Raw genomic sequence first — 14,121 nt, forward strand, 5'->3', positions numbered from 1 at the left:
CTTCTCTGGATGTATTCTGCAGCTGTCTCTTCTGTCTCTAATGTGATCCATTTGTAAATTACATTTGAAGCACTCACATTCCAAGCTCCCCCTGGCGGTCCTCTTCCCAGCACCAAGTGAGGAATGGCTCTCTCTGGCTCTAGAGTCCAGCTCAGCACAGATTCCACGTCCCCGAGAAAATCAGTGTCAGGTTTGAGCAGAATGTCAAACAGAAGAGCAGCTGGGCTGTTGGAACGTCCTTCCAAGCCCTCAGACAAATACTCGAGATCCTGGAAAGGTACAAAATGTAAAGTTTTTCATTTGTTAATTGTGATGTATTGATAATCAATAATCATTTAACTCCCATTGCTAAATACAATTTGGTGAAAAGTAGATATGCACCGGTACCGGTACCTGTATCAGTGCCGATACCGAGTATTTTCATAAGTACTAGTGAAAATAGTACCGATACCTTAACCGATACTTTGTGGAGCGATTTACCTTAACGGACGCAAATTGCACCGCAAAGATTAGCATGCAATTTAAATAGAAATGCGATTCCAATCCAAATCATATGCGGTTTGTCCATGGCTCCTGTGTGATCCCAGGATTGTCATAGCCCGAGTTCACAAAGGAGTGGTGCGGGAAACCTCCCTGCAGGCATCCCATGCTGAGTGTCAGTGGTAGGAGAGGAGAGAAAGCAGGATTTGAAATCCCCGCCGCTTTCTTTCCTCTCTTTGCAGTGATGACAGTTCGGGCTAAACGGCATCTGATTGGTCAGCAGCTGATGCTGTCTCCTGTGTGAACTCAGGCTATTGCAAGCCTGGGTTCACACAGGAGCAGTGGGGAAAACACATGCGATTTGGACAGGAATCGCATTACTGTTTATTTCAGGTACTTATATATATAGCACTGTCAATTTACACAGCACTTTACACATATATATTGTACATTCACATCAGTCCCTAACCCTCAGGGGGTGTACAATCTAAGGTCCCTAACTCACATTCATACATATACTAGAGGCAATTTAGACAGGAACCAATTCACCTACCATCATGTCTTTGGAGTGTGGGAGGAAACCGGAGTACCCAGAGGAAACCCACGCAGGCACAGGGAGAACATGCAAACTCCAGGCAGGTGGTGCCGTGGTTGGGATTTGAACTAGCGACCCTAGTACTGCCAGGCGGAAGTGCTAACCATTCAAATCGCATGCTATTTGTGTTGCAATTTGCATCCAGTAATGCAAATCGCACTGCAAAGTATCGGTACTCAGTATTGGTGAGTACTTGCCAGAAAGTATTGATACTCATACTCGCCGATAAATAAAACGGTATCGGTGCATCCCTAGTGAAAAGATCTCATTGCTTATTGAAATACAGAAAGCAGGTGGGTATGTCAGCCCGCTGGCATCTACCCCTACTTGATGATTTAGCATGAAAATCTGCATTGCCAGAATAAAGCAGAGGTCAAGGTATGAAATAAAAATGGATAACCCCTAAAGTGAATGTCAAATAAAAACCTCAGTCATTTTTAACCACTTGTCAACCAACCACTTGTCAACCACTTTCCACATTTTTCACACATCTTAAAGTGACATTAAAGCTTTAACAACCATGTTCTACTTACCTGCTCTGTGCAATGGTTTTGCACAGAACAGCCCAAATCCTCCTCTGCTCGGGTCCTCCACCAGCACTCCTGGCTCCTACCCCCGTTGAGTGCCCACCAAAGGAAGCTGCTTTCTATGGGATCACTGGTGCAGACTGGCTCCCAAACCGAGCTGCTTGCATCTATTCAGACACACAGCCCAGCTTGGCACCACCCCCTGCTCTCTGCTCACTGGTTTTGACTGACAGCAGCAGCAGCCAATGGCACCCGCTGCTCTCAGCCAAGCCTATGAGAGCAGGGAGAGCAGCTGCTGAAGACATGCACAGTGCTGGACCCAGATCTGGTTCAGGTGCGTATTAAGAGTGGGGCTGCATGAAAAAGGTTTTTTACCTTAATGCAAAGAATTCATTAAGAAAAAAAAACACTTTAAAATCTTACTTTTTTGCCAGAAATTACTTCAATCCCAAGCTTCAGGGTTCATAAGTTGCAGGGGGGATCAGAGAGTTGATGTTTCTTGCTCACCTCCTCCTGTGAATGTTACAGCACTGTACTGCGGTCCTAGGACTCCCGAAGGAATGGTAAAACCTCGGAAACCGCTGTGAGCACCGCAGCACCTACAGATCCCCATAAACATGACTGAACAGTCAACTGGATCACTTTCATCTAAAAGCCCATCACCAGCTCTAAAAGCCAATGCTAGGTTTCATTCTCTGTGCTCAGGAAAGGGTTTCCTTAAAGTGGAACCCCCCCCATCCTTAAAAGTTACCATCTTAGCGTCTGCTTGATCTGCAGTTCCTATGGTGCTGCACATGTAATCAGTTACGACACCAGCCATTTGATAGCTTGACAGTTTGACTGAGAGCACAAGCAACTGACAGTTGTCGTTCACGGCATGCCTTGCATGTAACGGTTTTGGGAAACAATTAAAATGATGGTTTAGTCCCACTTTAAAGCTTTGTGTAGGTCAGGACAATGAGTGATTATTGTGCTGAAGCAGCAAGCAACATCACCGCTCACCACAGGTCTACACATAAGATATATTTAACGCGGTTACAGAAAGCTATTGGAATGAATTATGTAAAGTATTCTAAGACCTTCACCAAAAAAAAAGGTCTACAGCTAACAACACAACACATTGAGTGCTATATAAAGGACAGAGTTTCAACATTGCCAGACTCCCTTTAAAGTACTGTTTTACAGATATACTCAGAAGCCTCTATTAGACAGCTTGCTTCCTTAAAGGCAAGTACTTGTAACTTTATTTTGATTTTCCACATACCAAGACATTGACCTGGATCTATTGTATATGACATTCAATGTCAGCTAATTATGAAACCAGTATTTCCATGCTGTAGATCCCCAAGGCAGTTGCCTCTATGGCCTTTCAGTGATAATCTACTCATGGCTGGAAGTGACACCTGTAGGCACCTCTCTAGCATTAAATGTATTAGTTAAAAAAATGAGGTTTTTCTGCTATACTTGGTGTTCTAATGACACCAAGTGACATTTCCAGAATGATTTTTCTCATTTAAACTTCTAAAATGTGCTGTAGTTCACGTAGCCTCAGGTCATAGTGACCTTTCCAAGGTGCCGATCACCTCCAGGGCCATCAGCTAGCTGGTTGTCAAAAGTTCTCCTGTAGAGAGTGTTGTATGAAAGACCTGATTTTTGTTATTTGGTTCCTTTTTGTTCTCCTTTCTCTTACTTTGACAAAAGAATGGGATCACATGAATGAGACTTATATATCACATAGAATGGTGCAGCGCTGCACCATTCTATGTGATATATATGTTTCATCGGAGGTTTTTTGTTTGGTTATCTTTTCGGTGTATCAGCTGCTCATCATTTTTGTTGTATATACATATTTATATACCTTTCCATTTAAGTAGCGCTCACTATAATACCTTTTACATGAATGAGACTGCCATGAAAGCAATTTGCTTATCACAGCTGTTCCCCTCATCTTCTCTGAGGTCCATTTGCTGGAGTTTTAACCATTTTTCGGTTATTGCTTCTGCATTAATGGACTAAGCTTCAATATTGTCACGGTAGCCAATTCTAACCACTGTAATAATTAAATATACTGTATGTGTTGCAGATATAGCAATGATCATGTGACTGCATAATTCCATATATAAATGTACACAAACCTGTTCTGTGATAGGAACACGAGGGAATTCTTCTAGTTTCTTTTGTAACAATGGATTGGGATGTACAGCTCCTTCTTTTACATATGGAGTATATCCAGACAATAAGTAGGACAGACAAATCCCTGATGGACCATTACCTAAAAGCAAGCAAGCATTAACCATTAAATAGATATGTCTCTAAATGCTCTGGAAAGCAAAACATGAAACAGGCACACATTCCTAAATACACCCTCTATGCATGAATAGGACTTTTTTTGGCCATCCATTTTCATTGTCTTTGTTGCCTGGACCCAATGATGAAAGAAAGACAATGCAACACGAGAACCATAAATATGCAGCTCCCAGGGAGAGGAACAGCAGGCAGGTGAAAGCTATGTGTATTATAGTAGAGATAATATATATTTAGGCATGGGAGAGGGAAATTCCATCTATTTTGTCTTCTATGTCTTGGGATAGCAGCTCTGAAGCATGAATTTATTATCCAGGGTGGAAGCATTGAGCTAAAAGTCAATTACTTTGTAAGGTCTGTAGAGAGAGAAACAAAGGGGGTAGATTTAGGGTCCTTTCACACGGGCGTCTGTTTTTCATCTGTCCGTTTACGGGTGAAAAATGGATCCCCATGTATTTCTATGGACTTGTGGGTGTAAAGGGATGAACATCTTTTTACATCCGTTAATGTCCGCATCCATTAACATCCGTGTTTGTGAACGGAAGAAAACCCTGGAAGAAAGCCCTGGTTGATGATGTCACCCAGTAACCGTGATGTCACCATGTTACATATTTAAGAACTGTCAAGCCATCGGAGCAGTCAGACGGTGGGAGCCAGCGTAGAGTGTGCAGCCTTTGTTTTTTTTAATTCTTTTTTTGGGTGGTGGCGGCGGGCATCGTGATTGATGTTGGATCTACTTCGGGGGACATTCTTTTATTTTCTCTCTTTTAATAAAGGACTTGTCAAAGAATGTCTCCTGTCTCTTTTCACACTACACTTTTTTTGTGAATGAGTAGCGGTACCATGTACCCCACACTCATTCACATAGTGGGCGGGATCTGGGGGCCCCCTGGCTAAAGGGGGCTTCCAGATTCCAATAAGCCCCCTTCCCGCAGACCCCCACAACCACAGCCCAGGGTTGTGGGGAAGATTCCCTTGTCTCCCCATGTTGAGGGCATGTGACCTGGTATGGTTAAGGAGGGGGGCGCTCGCTTGTCCCTCCCTTTCCTGACCTGCTGGGCTGAATGCTCGGATAAGAGTCTGGTATGGATTTTGGGGGGGATCCCATGCCAATTTTTTTTAAATGTTGACATGGGGGTTCCCCTCAAAATCCAAACCAGATACGAAGGGCTTGGTATGCATGGAAGGGGGACCCCATGCCATTTTTAAAATTATTTTTTAATTGCCAGCACTTTTTTTTACATTCAGCTGTCATTGGGGAACCCCCACGGGGCACCTGTGCAGGCTCACTCCTGAGCCTGCCTGTCTGTGTGTTGACCCCGCTTCCACCACATCATTTGATTGACAGTAACAGGAGCCAATGGCTCCCGCTTCTATCAATCTGCCCAATGTGGAGGGAGATGGTGGTGAGAGACGCTGCTCTCTGGCACATTGCTGGATCAGATAGGGCTCAAGTAAGTATAAGGGGGGGGGGGGGGGCTGGGGAGGATCCTGCAGCACAGAAGGTTTTTTCTTTAAATTAATGCATAGAATATATTAAGGTAAAAACTTTTAAGGCTTTAGAACCACTTTAAGCTGTTTGCCTAGTGTTCAGCTTTAAGGCCGAGTATTCCAGTTAGCTTTGTTGGTACATTGCTTTATTCTCCATTCAGTACATGTTTTCCCTGCTCTGAATGAATATGTGAGAGCATAATACATGTCTGGGCACTTTGTGACGGTCATAGAGATATGATTACATTTGGAACAATAATGTATGGCTCCCGTACAGAGAACCTGCCGAGCCACTTCCAGCGTTGGCTGGCAGGGACATCAGTGGGTATGGGCACGGTGTACTTATGTAATGTAATACAAGTTACAGCTGGTCCTTGTGTGCCTGTAAACTATAGACGATGCTGATTAGGACACAATGTGGGTCTCTGCCAAAAAGGATCAAGGTTACAATCAGGACACATTACCAAACATAAATGCATATGGAAATATCATGCCAGTCATGTCTGGCATAAATGGTTTCTTGTTGTATCTTGTATCTCCGCTTTGTTCTCACTCTAAATAATGTATCATTACACTGTTGCAACAATGTATATCATTTTGGCCTGTATAAGGCAATTTTTTACTTGCCATATTGCTAACATGGTAATACAAATGTTTCAGGTATGAGAGACGCAAACAGGGCCTTTTGTATTTATAAATTAAAGAAATGTCTTATTGTCACACAAGAAAATCAATATTGCCAAGCCAATCGGCCCTGGCCTCTGATTGATAGCATACTATGGCCACTTAATGTTGCATGCATAGCCAAAACTTTTTTTTTATTTGGATAGAGTAACAAAGAGTTAAAACCCATGCCAGGGTATTTTTTTGCTGCCTGTGTACCACTGGGGAAATGTGCCAGCCAATCAGAATTCTGCAATCAAGGACACATGGTTGCAGTTGGTCATAAGACATTATTTAGTGACCACTGTTCTGCATCAACTGGCTTATTAAAAAAAACTGAAACACAGTGAATCAACCAATCAGAATGCACCTTGTACTGGTCTCCCTTCTTTTAAAGGCTGTTGCAATGGTTTACTGTGGTTTCTGCTCTTTAGATTATTCCTTTAACAGTGGGGGAACCCCCACGGGGCACCTGTGTGGGCTCGCTCCTGAGCCTTCCTGTCTGTGTGTTGACACTGCTTCCACCACATCATTTCATTGACAGTAACAGGAGCCAGTGGCTCCTATACAGCCAAGGAAGATTCCCTCTTAGCCTCTGTTCGATCTGCAGTTGCCATGGCGTTGTACATGCAATCAGTTATGACAAGCAATTTGATGGCTTGACAGTTCAATTGAGAGCACAAGCAACTGACAGTTATCATTCACAGCATGCCTTAAATATACCGGTTTTGGAAAATAATTAAATCAAATCAATTAAAGTTAAATCAATGGGTTTACTTCCACTTTAAAATCATCAACATTCAAAAAATATGGCAAGAATATGAGAAAAAAAAAAACTGAGTACACACGTCTCTTTTGAAAGGACAGATGTGGAAGGACTATTACTCACGTAGATCTCTTCTGATAAAGAGTGATTATTGCTAAAGTGGAAGTGGTCTAAATGGAAATCAGCAGATCAACTTCTGTGTTTCAGTTTTATAAGTATTAGAGATGCCAACCTGACTAAGCAGTAAGAAAAGCCAACAAGCAAGCACTTACCAATAATAACCACAGGAAGGGGCGACTGTTCACTAGTCTGATAATCTGCTACTTCCATAGACATTTTGGCCTCTTGGGCGAAACAGATCGGAGTATCTGGAATTAGAAAATATGCATTTAAATGATCTATAACTTCTAAGGAAATATCTAATTAAACACAGTTATTGTGGTACAATACAGTCTGGCAGTGTTAATATTAGTGCTAAAAAAAGTGAATGCATCAGTGCTGTCCAAGGTATCCCAAAGGAGAGGGGAGAGGGAGAGAGAGGGGGAGAGAGGGAGATAGAGAGAGAGAGGGCGGGGGGGGAGGGAGAGAGAGGGAGAGAGAGAGGGGAGAGGGAGAGGGGGGAGAGGGAGAGGGGGAGGGAGGGAGGGAGAGGGGGAGAGGACGAGAGAGAGAGAGGGAGAGGGGGGAGAGAGAGAGAGATTTTTAATAGAAGAGGGAAAAAGGTTAAAAGGGTTTTTTTTGCCATTTGCAGAAATGTCCCTTCACACAGATGTACATTTTTTTTTTTTTTAATTTCAGGTACTTATATAGTGCTGTCAATTTATACAGTGCTTTACATATATAGTGTACATTCACATCAGTCCCTAACCCTCAAGGGGTGTACAAGCTAAGGTCCCTAACTCACATTCATACATACACATACTAGGGACAATTTAGACAGGAGCCAATTAACCTACCAGCATGTCTTTGGAGAGTGGGAGGAAACTGGAGTACCTGGAGGAAACCCATGCAGGCACAGGGAGAACATGCAAACTCCAGGCAGGTGGTGCCCTGGTTGAGATTTGAACCAATGACCCTAGTACTGCCATGTGGGAGTGCTAACCATTTAGCCACTTTGCTGCCCATGAAGGTTTGAGAAAATTGTGAAAGGATTTCCCCTTTCAGACAGATATGAGTGTCCCCATTGGATGATTTCCCCTTAAATATTGTTCTGTAGACATCTCTAAAATGTTAGATTTTCCCTAACGGTCACTAGTACAAAGAGGGAGGAATCTCCCCATTGGGGTCAAGCCTGTAGCATCAAAATGATCAAATCCAAAACCTATCAAAAAGGGCATAAGCCTTCTGATCAATTTAAAGTGTTACTAAACCCACAACAGTAAAATCAGTCTGTATATGCAGTAAAGCATGCTTGTTATACTCACTGTGGAATCTAAGGGGTTAATCCTCTGCACTGTGTAAAACGGCTGTTTGCTCCTGTCATCTCTGATCCTCCCCTTTTTCCAGCGACCACCTCGTATCCCCAGACTAAACCGTAGGCATGCACATACTCAGTTTAGTGTGTATTGCTAGGGAGGCTTTTTTTTTCTTGGGAGAGTGCATGTGATCAGCACAGAGCCAATCAGCATTGTCCAGACAGAGGTCATGGGATTTGTATCCTCCTAGAGCAGAAAGAAAACTCCTCCTACAAGCTTTAGCTAGTGCTCTGCTGGACACTGATAGAAGTCACAAGACTGCTCTAAGTGCTGATGAGAAAAGGTATTTAGCAGTTTATATTTACTAAAATAATTGCATTTCCATGTTGTGTGTACTGTGGGAGACCAGATATAGTAAATGCAGGGTCTGGGTAGACCAGATATAGTGAATGCTGGGTCCAGGAAGACCAGATATAGTGAATGCTGGGTCCAGGAAGACCAGATATAGTGAATGCTGGGTCCAGGGAGACCAGATATAGTGAATGCTGGGTCCTGGGAGACCAGATATAGTGAATGCAGGGTCCTGGGAGCCCAGATATAGTGAATGCAGGGTCCTGGAGACCAGATATAGTGAATGCAGGGTCCTAGGAGACCGGATATAGTGAATGCAGGGTCCTGGGAGACCGGATATAGTGAATGCAGGGTCCTGGGAGACCGGATATAGTGAATGCAGGGTCCTGGGAGACCGGATATAGTGAATGCAGGGCCCTGGGAGACCGGATATAGTGAATGCAGAGTCCGGGGAGACCAGATATAGTGAATGCAGGGTCCTGGGTTTAATAACACTATAAATTCAGATTTGATCAAACTGAGTTGATCAGCCAGGGACAAATATATCTGCTGCTTTGCATCAACTGGCAGCTTTGAGATGATTTGGCTATACAGTTAATTGTAGTTAGATTGACATACGAGGTTGCATAGTGAAGATACCATCAATAACTCAATTGTAAGGTTAAATTGTATCTTCCAATTACCAATCGAATTCCACTTCCCTGTGAGTAGAATATCAAGTAATTGTGTTGTTGACTATCAATCAATTAATCCTATTAGAAGAAATTGATCAGAGATGAAACTGATCATTTATAAATGTACAGAATATGGCCACCATAAGGATAACTTAAACCCAACCTAATCCCTAACACTAATTAACCCTTTTTGTATCTTACCATGACCTGCACTAAACACACAACAGTGACATCCCAGTATTGTGAAGTTTATTAAATATTTTGTAGTCATCATGCATTGATTACAATGCGGCTATTTACTGTAAATAGGACGGATAACAGGATAGCTCTTGTCTGCAGTATCTAATACTTCATATCATCACAAAGATTAATTTATTTTGTTTGATTAGACCATTGGGAAATCACTAAGGAGAGATACAAATCCTAAAATCAAATGCAGTATTATTTGGGAAATATTCTTGATTAGAAAACTTAAAACAAAAAAAAAATACATTATATAAAATAGAGAATAGTATTCATTGGTGCTGATCTAAAACCCACTACGCCTGCACAGAAAGGCCAGCTGACATTTACATAACTTTCTCCTATTGTTTATTGTTTGCTGTCTATTAATAAGCTGAAAGGAGGCTTCAAATTGACAGATTGCAGTATTCGTCTATGGACCACTTGACAGGGGATCAGTGGTGCCTTGGAAAATATTCTTCCATGCTGTAATGTTTTCACTGTAAAGAGCACCTCTAAGCAACCAATGTGCTGATTAGAAAACAAATGCATGCTACCTTTTTGATACATTATATTACAGAACACTAGAATTAATTCTGGCACTATACAATAGTTACATTTTCCCATTGTGAACATTTCTTGCCCTCCAGAGGATTTAACCCCCTTCCAGACCAGCCCATTTTTTGCGATACAGCATTGCGTTACTTTAACTGACAATTGCGCGGTCATGCAACGCTGTACATAAATGAAATTGATGTCTTTTTTCCCACAAATAGACCTTTCTTTCGGTGGTATTTGATCGCCTGTGCGGTTTTTATTTTTTTGCGCTATAAACTATAAAAGGTCGACAATTTTGAAAAAAAAAAAAAAAACAATGTTTTTAACTTTTTGCTATAAAACATATCCAACAAAACCATTTAAAAAATCTAATTTCTTCATGAATTTAGGTCAAAATGTATTCTGCTACACGTCTTTGCTAAAAAAAAATACCAATACATGTAAATAATTGGTTTACATGAAGGATATAGCGTCTACAAATTTTGGTGTATATACTGGGATTGTTATTTTGATTTTTATACTAGTAATGGTGGCGATCGGCGACTTACAGCGGGACTGCGGCGGGCATTCTGACACTGGATGGGAACTGGCTAACTGCCACTGACATCCCCAGTGACACCAGTACAGTGATCAATGCTAATAAAAAGCACTAACACTGTACTAATGACACTGGGCAGGAAGGGGTCAACATGTGAGGCGATCAAAGGGTTAACTGTGTGCTGTGTGTTTTACTGGGGAGACATGCTGTTTTGTATTTCTCTGCTGTGCTGTGCTGTGCAGAGAGATACAAAGCAGCATGTCCATGCTGGCAGGAGAGACCCATACGGGCATTCTGACACTGGGTGGGAACTGGCTAACTGCCACTGGCATCCCCAGTGACACCAATACAGTGATCAATGCTAAGAAAAATCACTAACACTGTACTAATGACACTGGGCAGGAAGGGGTTAACACGTAAGGCGATCAAAGGGTTAACTGTGTGCTGTGTGTTTTACTGGGGAGACATGCTGTGTTGTATTTCTCTGCTGTGCTGTGCAGAGAGATACAAAGCAGCATGTCCATGCTGGCAGGAGAGACCCATGTTTTTCCCTAACAGGGCCAGGCAACAATAAAAAATTAAAAAACACTCTACCCAAATTTTAAAAAAAATTAGATTTTTCTTATACTTTAAAATTGTTTTATCACTTATATAGTTAAGTACAAATGCTCTCAAGTCATGTCAGAGAATCCAACTGGCAATCACCATCTAGTGGCACTTTCAGCACAGGCAGGTACCGATCTGAACATCTTATTTTTGGAATCTATAATAAAAATCTAGGTGGCATATAATGCTCCCGGTACTCAGACTGAAGTAAAAAAATAAAAGACATGAATGAAGCAATCTTCCCCGTGCCCGCAAATGTTCCCTGCCTTGTCTGTATAATGAAGCAGCCTGGCTCTGGATGTACAGTTGGCAGCCAGTGAAAGAAATCTGTGCCCTCAGATATGGGCGCGATCTGATCTTGTGTCACTCATTCTGCTCTGCCTGTCAATTAACTGCCTTCTCCTTCTGCTGGCAGCTCACCTCACATCAACTGTGATAAAGCAGATTGTAAATGTGCCATGAGTGAGTGCCCACCACAAAATCAATGACTGCCTCTGCTTAACCTACTCAGTGCCAAACATCTACAAAAAGACTAGAATGACTATAGAGCAGGAGGGTACACAAGCCAAAATCTCAGAACTGCATACTGCTAAAAACATGCATGGTATGTGTCCTTGGGTCATCTTCAGCCCCCGTGCCACACAACATCCTTGGTTGCTAGGATGCTGTCGGCTGTCCTAGCAACTAATGACACATCCCTGTCCCTGCTCAGCTGCCACCCGGGAGAATCCCATTATTGAGCAAACAGCCACTGCCATGTCGAGGTCAGTCAGTATTTCTTCCCCCTTTGTTTTCATTCATCTCTAGTGGGGCTGGAGAGGCTAGCTGACCTCATTACCTGGCCAGGAGATTCCCATCATTGACCAAATACGGCCATTGCTAGATTTGGGTACTGAGGTCAGCCAACCTCCCTGATCCCCCTACAGCTGAATGTAAACAAATAGGCTGTTGAGGTCAGCTGACATAATTTCCCAAATATGGCTATGGCCATATTGGTCAATGATGGGAATCTCTAGCCAGGTAATGAGGTCAGCCAAACTCCCTGATCCCCCTACAGATAAATGTAAACAAATAGTCTGTTGAGGCCAGCTGAGATAATTACCCATATATGACTATGGACATATTTGGTCAATGATGGAAATCTCCTGGCCAGGTAATGAGGTCAGCCAACGTCCCTGATCCCCCTACAGATAAATGTAAACAAATAGGCTGGTTAGGCCGAGTGACAGCATTACCCAAATATGGCTATGGCCGTCTTTGGTTAATGGCAGGAATCTGTCAGCCAGCAGTTGAATAAGGGCTGGATATGTGTCACTGGCTGCTAGGCCACCAACAGCAACCCCCAAGGTCTAAGCTTCCTAGTGCAAATGTGCCCCACTCTGAGCATTGGTATGTCTCTGTATGCCAACTTAAGGCTCCTTCACCGTTGTGCAGAGACCTGCATTTCTCTGCAAGGGCACACAGAAAACAATTGTTTATGTGCCCTGTTCACACATACATGGAGGTACCCTAGGTATTGCGGACAATTTCATATTGTACATGTTTTTCTGTGATGGACCAGCTCGCCTGAAGGCTCCGTGTCAGGGGCGGACTGACCATTTGGAAACTCGGGCTCTGCCCGACGGCCCGGAGTCAGTAGGGGGCCCCATGAGATGCCCCTGGTACATTTTTCATAGGCTTTTTTGAGTTTGGGCAAGGACACAGGGGCCACATGATCCCCTATTGCTCGGGGGCCCCATGAGTTGTCAGTCCACCTCTGCTCCATGTACGCCTGTTTGGAAGCACCACAGCTCAATCATTTTGACAAAAAAAAGTACAAAGTGTGATGAGCTTAGACACATGTCGCACCGCCCTCTCCTAGCCCTTAGAATGACAGCTGCATTTTACTGTGCAGGCCAGTTGGATCGGGCCCTTAGAGTTGTTCTTACTTACCACCAGTTTCCTAATCTGCGAACTGGCACTGATTCTTTTGAATGTGTTGCAGCCACAGCAAACCACTCCTGAAGAGGCGCACATAAGAACTACCTGAATGTGGTGCATGTATTGGAATTCCAGGACATCTAACTATTCTTAAAACTGCTCTCTTCACCTCCTAACACATATACTAACCAACCTGTGGAAGAAAGATCTGTATACTTATTTCCAGGGTGTTTAGCTTTGGTCACGTGCCCGGCTCCCTCGTGTCAGTTAGTGGCAGCTGCAGGGGAGAGGAGGGAGCTCCAACAACAGATGGGTCATAGGAGCCTCTGAGTGATGTTACCACTCCCAGGCATAACAAGCCATTGTTGGAGCACTCTTTCCTCTCCCCTGCAGCTGCTGCTGGCTGACAGAAGGGAGCTGATCACGTGACCAGACCAAAGATGCCTGGAATTAGGCAAGTATACAGATCTTTCTTCCACAGCTTATTTAGTATAGGAGGGGGAAAGGGACAGATTTAAACCCTTCCCACCCATGCATCCCCTTTAAAAGTTCTGAACACCCAGGGGGGTGGGAAGGATCGGCGATCATGTGACCACTGTGATTGTCCGTCACAGTGGTCACATGATCAGAAGCCGATCCTGCCGGCTACCGATGTTTGCTCAGGACTGAGCACAGGTTTCGGCAGCACTGAGCTGAGAGCGCACAGGGAGTATGCTCCCACCACATAAGCATTGCTCACCCAGCAACACAAATGTCCAGCTTTTTGGCACCGCACATATATATTACTGGGGTGTAAAGGGGTTAGGATTAGTTAGATACAGTGGGGAAGATAATTATTTGATCCCCAGCAGATTCTGTAAGTTTGCCCACTTACAAAGAAATGAAGTGACTATCATTTTTATCATATGCGTATTTTAAATGATAGAGACAGAATATCAACCAAAAATCCAGAAAAAAACATGATACAAATGTTATAAACTGAGTCACAGTTCAGTGAGTAAAATAAGTATT

General features: G+C 43.2%; 1 protein-coding gene across 1 annotated transcript in view; it reads right to left on the reverse strand.

Moving 5' to 3' along the window:
• The window catches only part of OSGIN1 (oxidative stress induced growth inhibitor 1), a 39,591-nt gene that overhangs the window by 8,020 nt on the left and 17,450 nt on the right, over positions 1 to 14,121 (reverse strand). Inside the window, exons 2-4 of the mRNA XM_089692864.1 lie at positions 7,099 to 7,194; positions 3,738 to 3,874; positions 78 to 269 (exon numbers count right to left, since the gene is read on the reverse strand). Coding sequence (XP_089548990.1) covers positions 78 to 269; positions 3,738 to 3,874; positions 7,099 to 7,194 — 425 coding nt within the window. The remainder of the gene's footprint in view (positions 1 to 77; positions 270 to 3,737; positions 3,875 to 7,098; positions 7,195 to 14,121) is intronic.

This window comes from Staurois parvus, unplaced genomic scaffold (genome assembly GCF_062004578.1).
Source record: "Staurois parvus isolate SC_StPar_1 unplaced genomic scaffold, SC_StPar_1.0 ptg000607l, whole genome shotgun sequence".
Lineage (NCBI taxonomy): Eukaryota > Metazoa > Chordata > Amphibia > Anura > Ranidae > Staurois > Staurois parvus.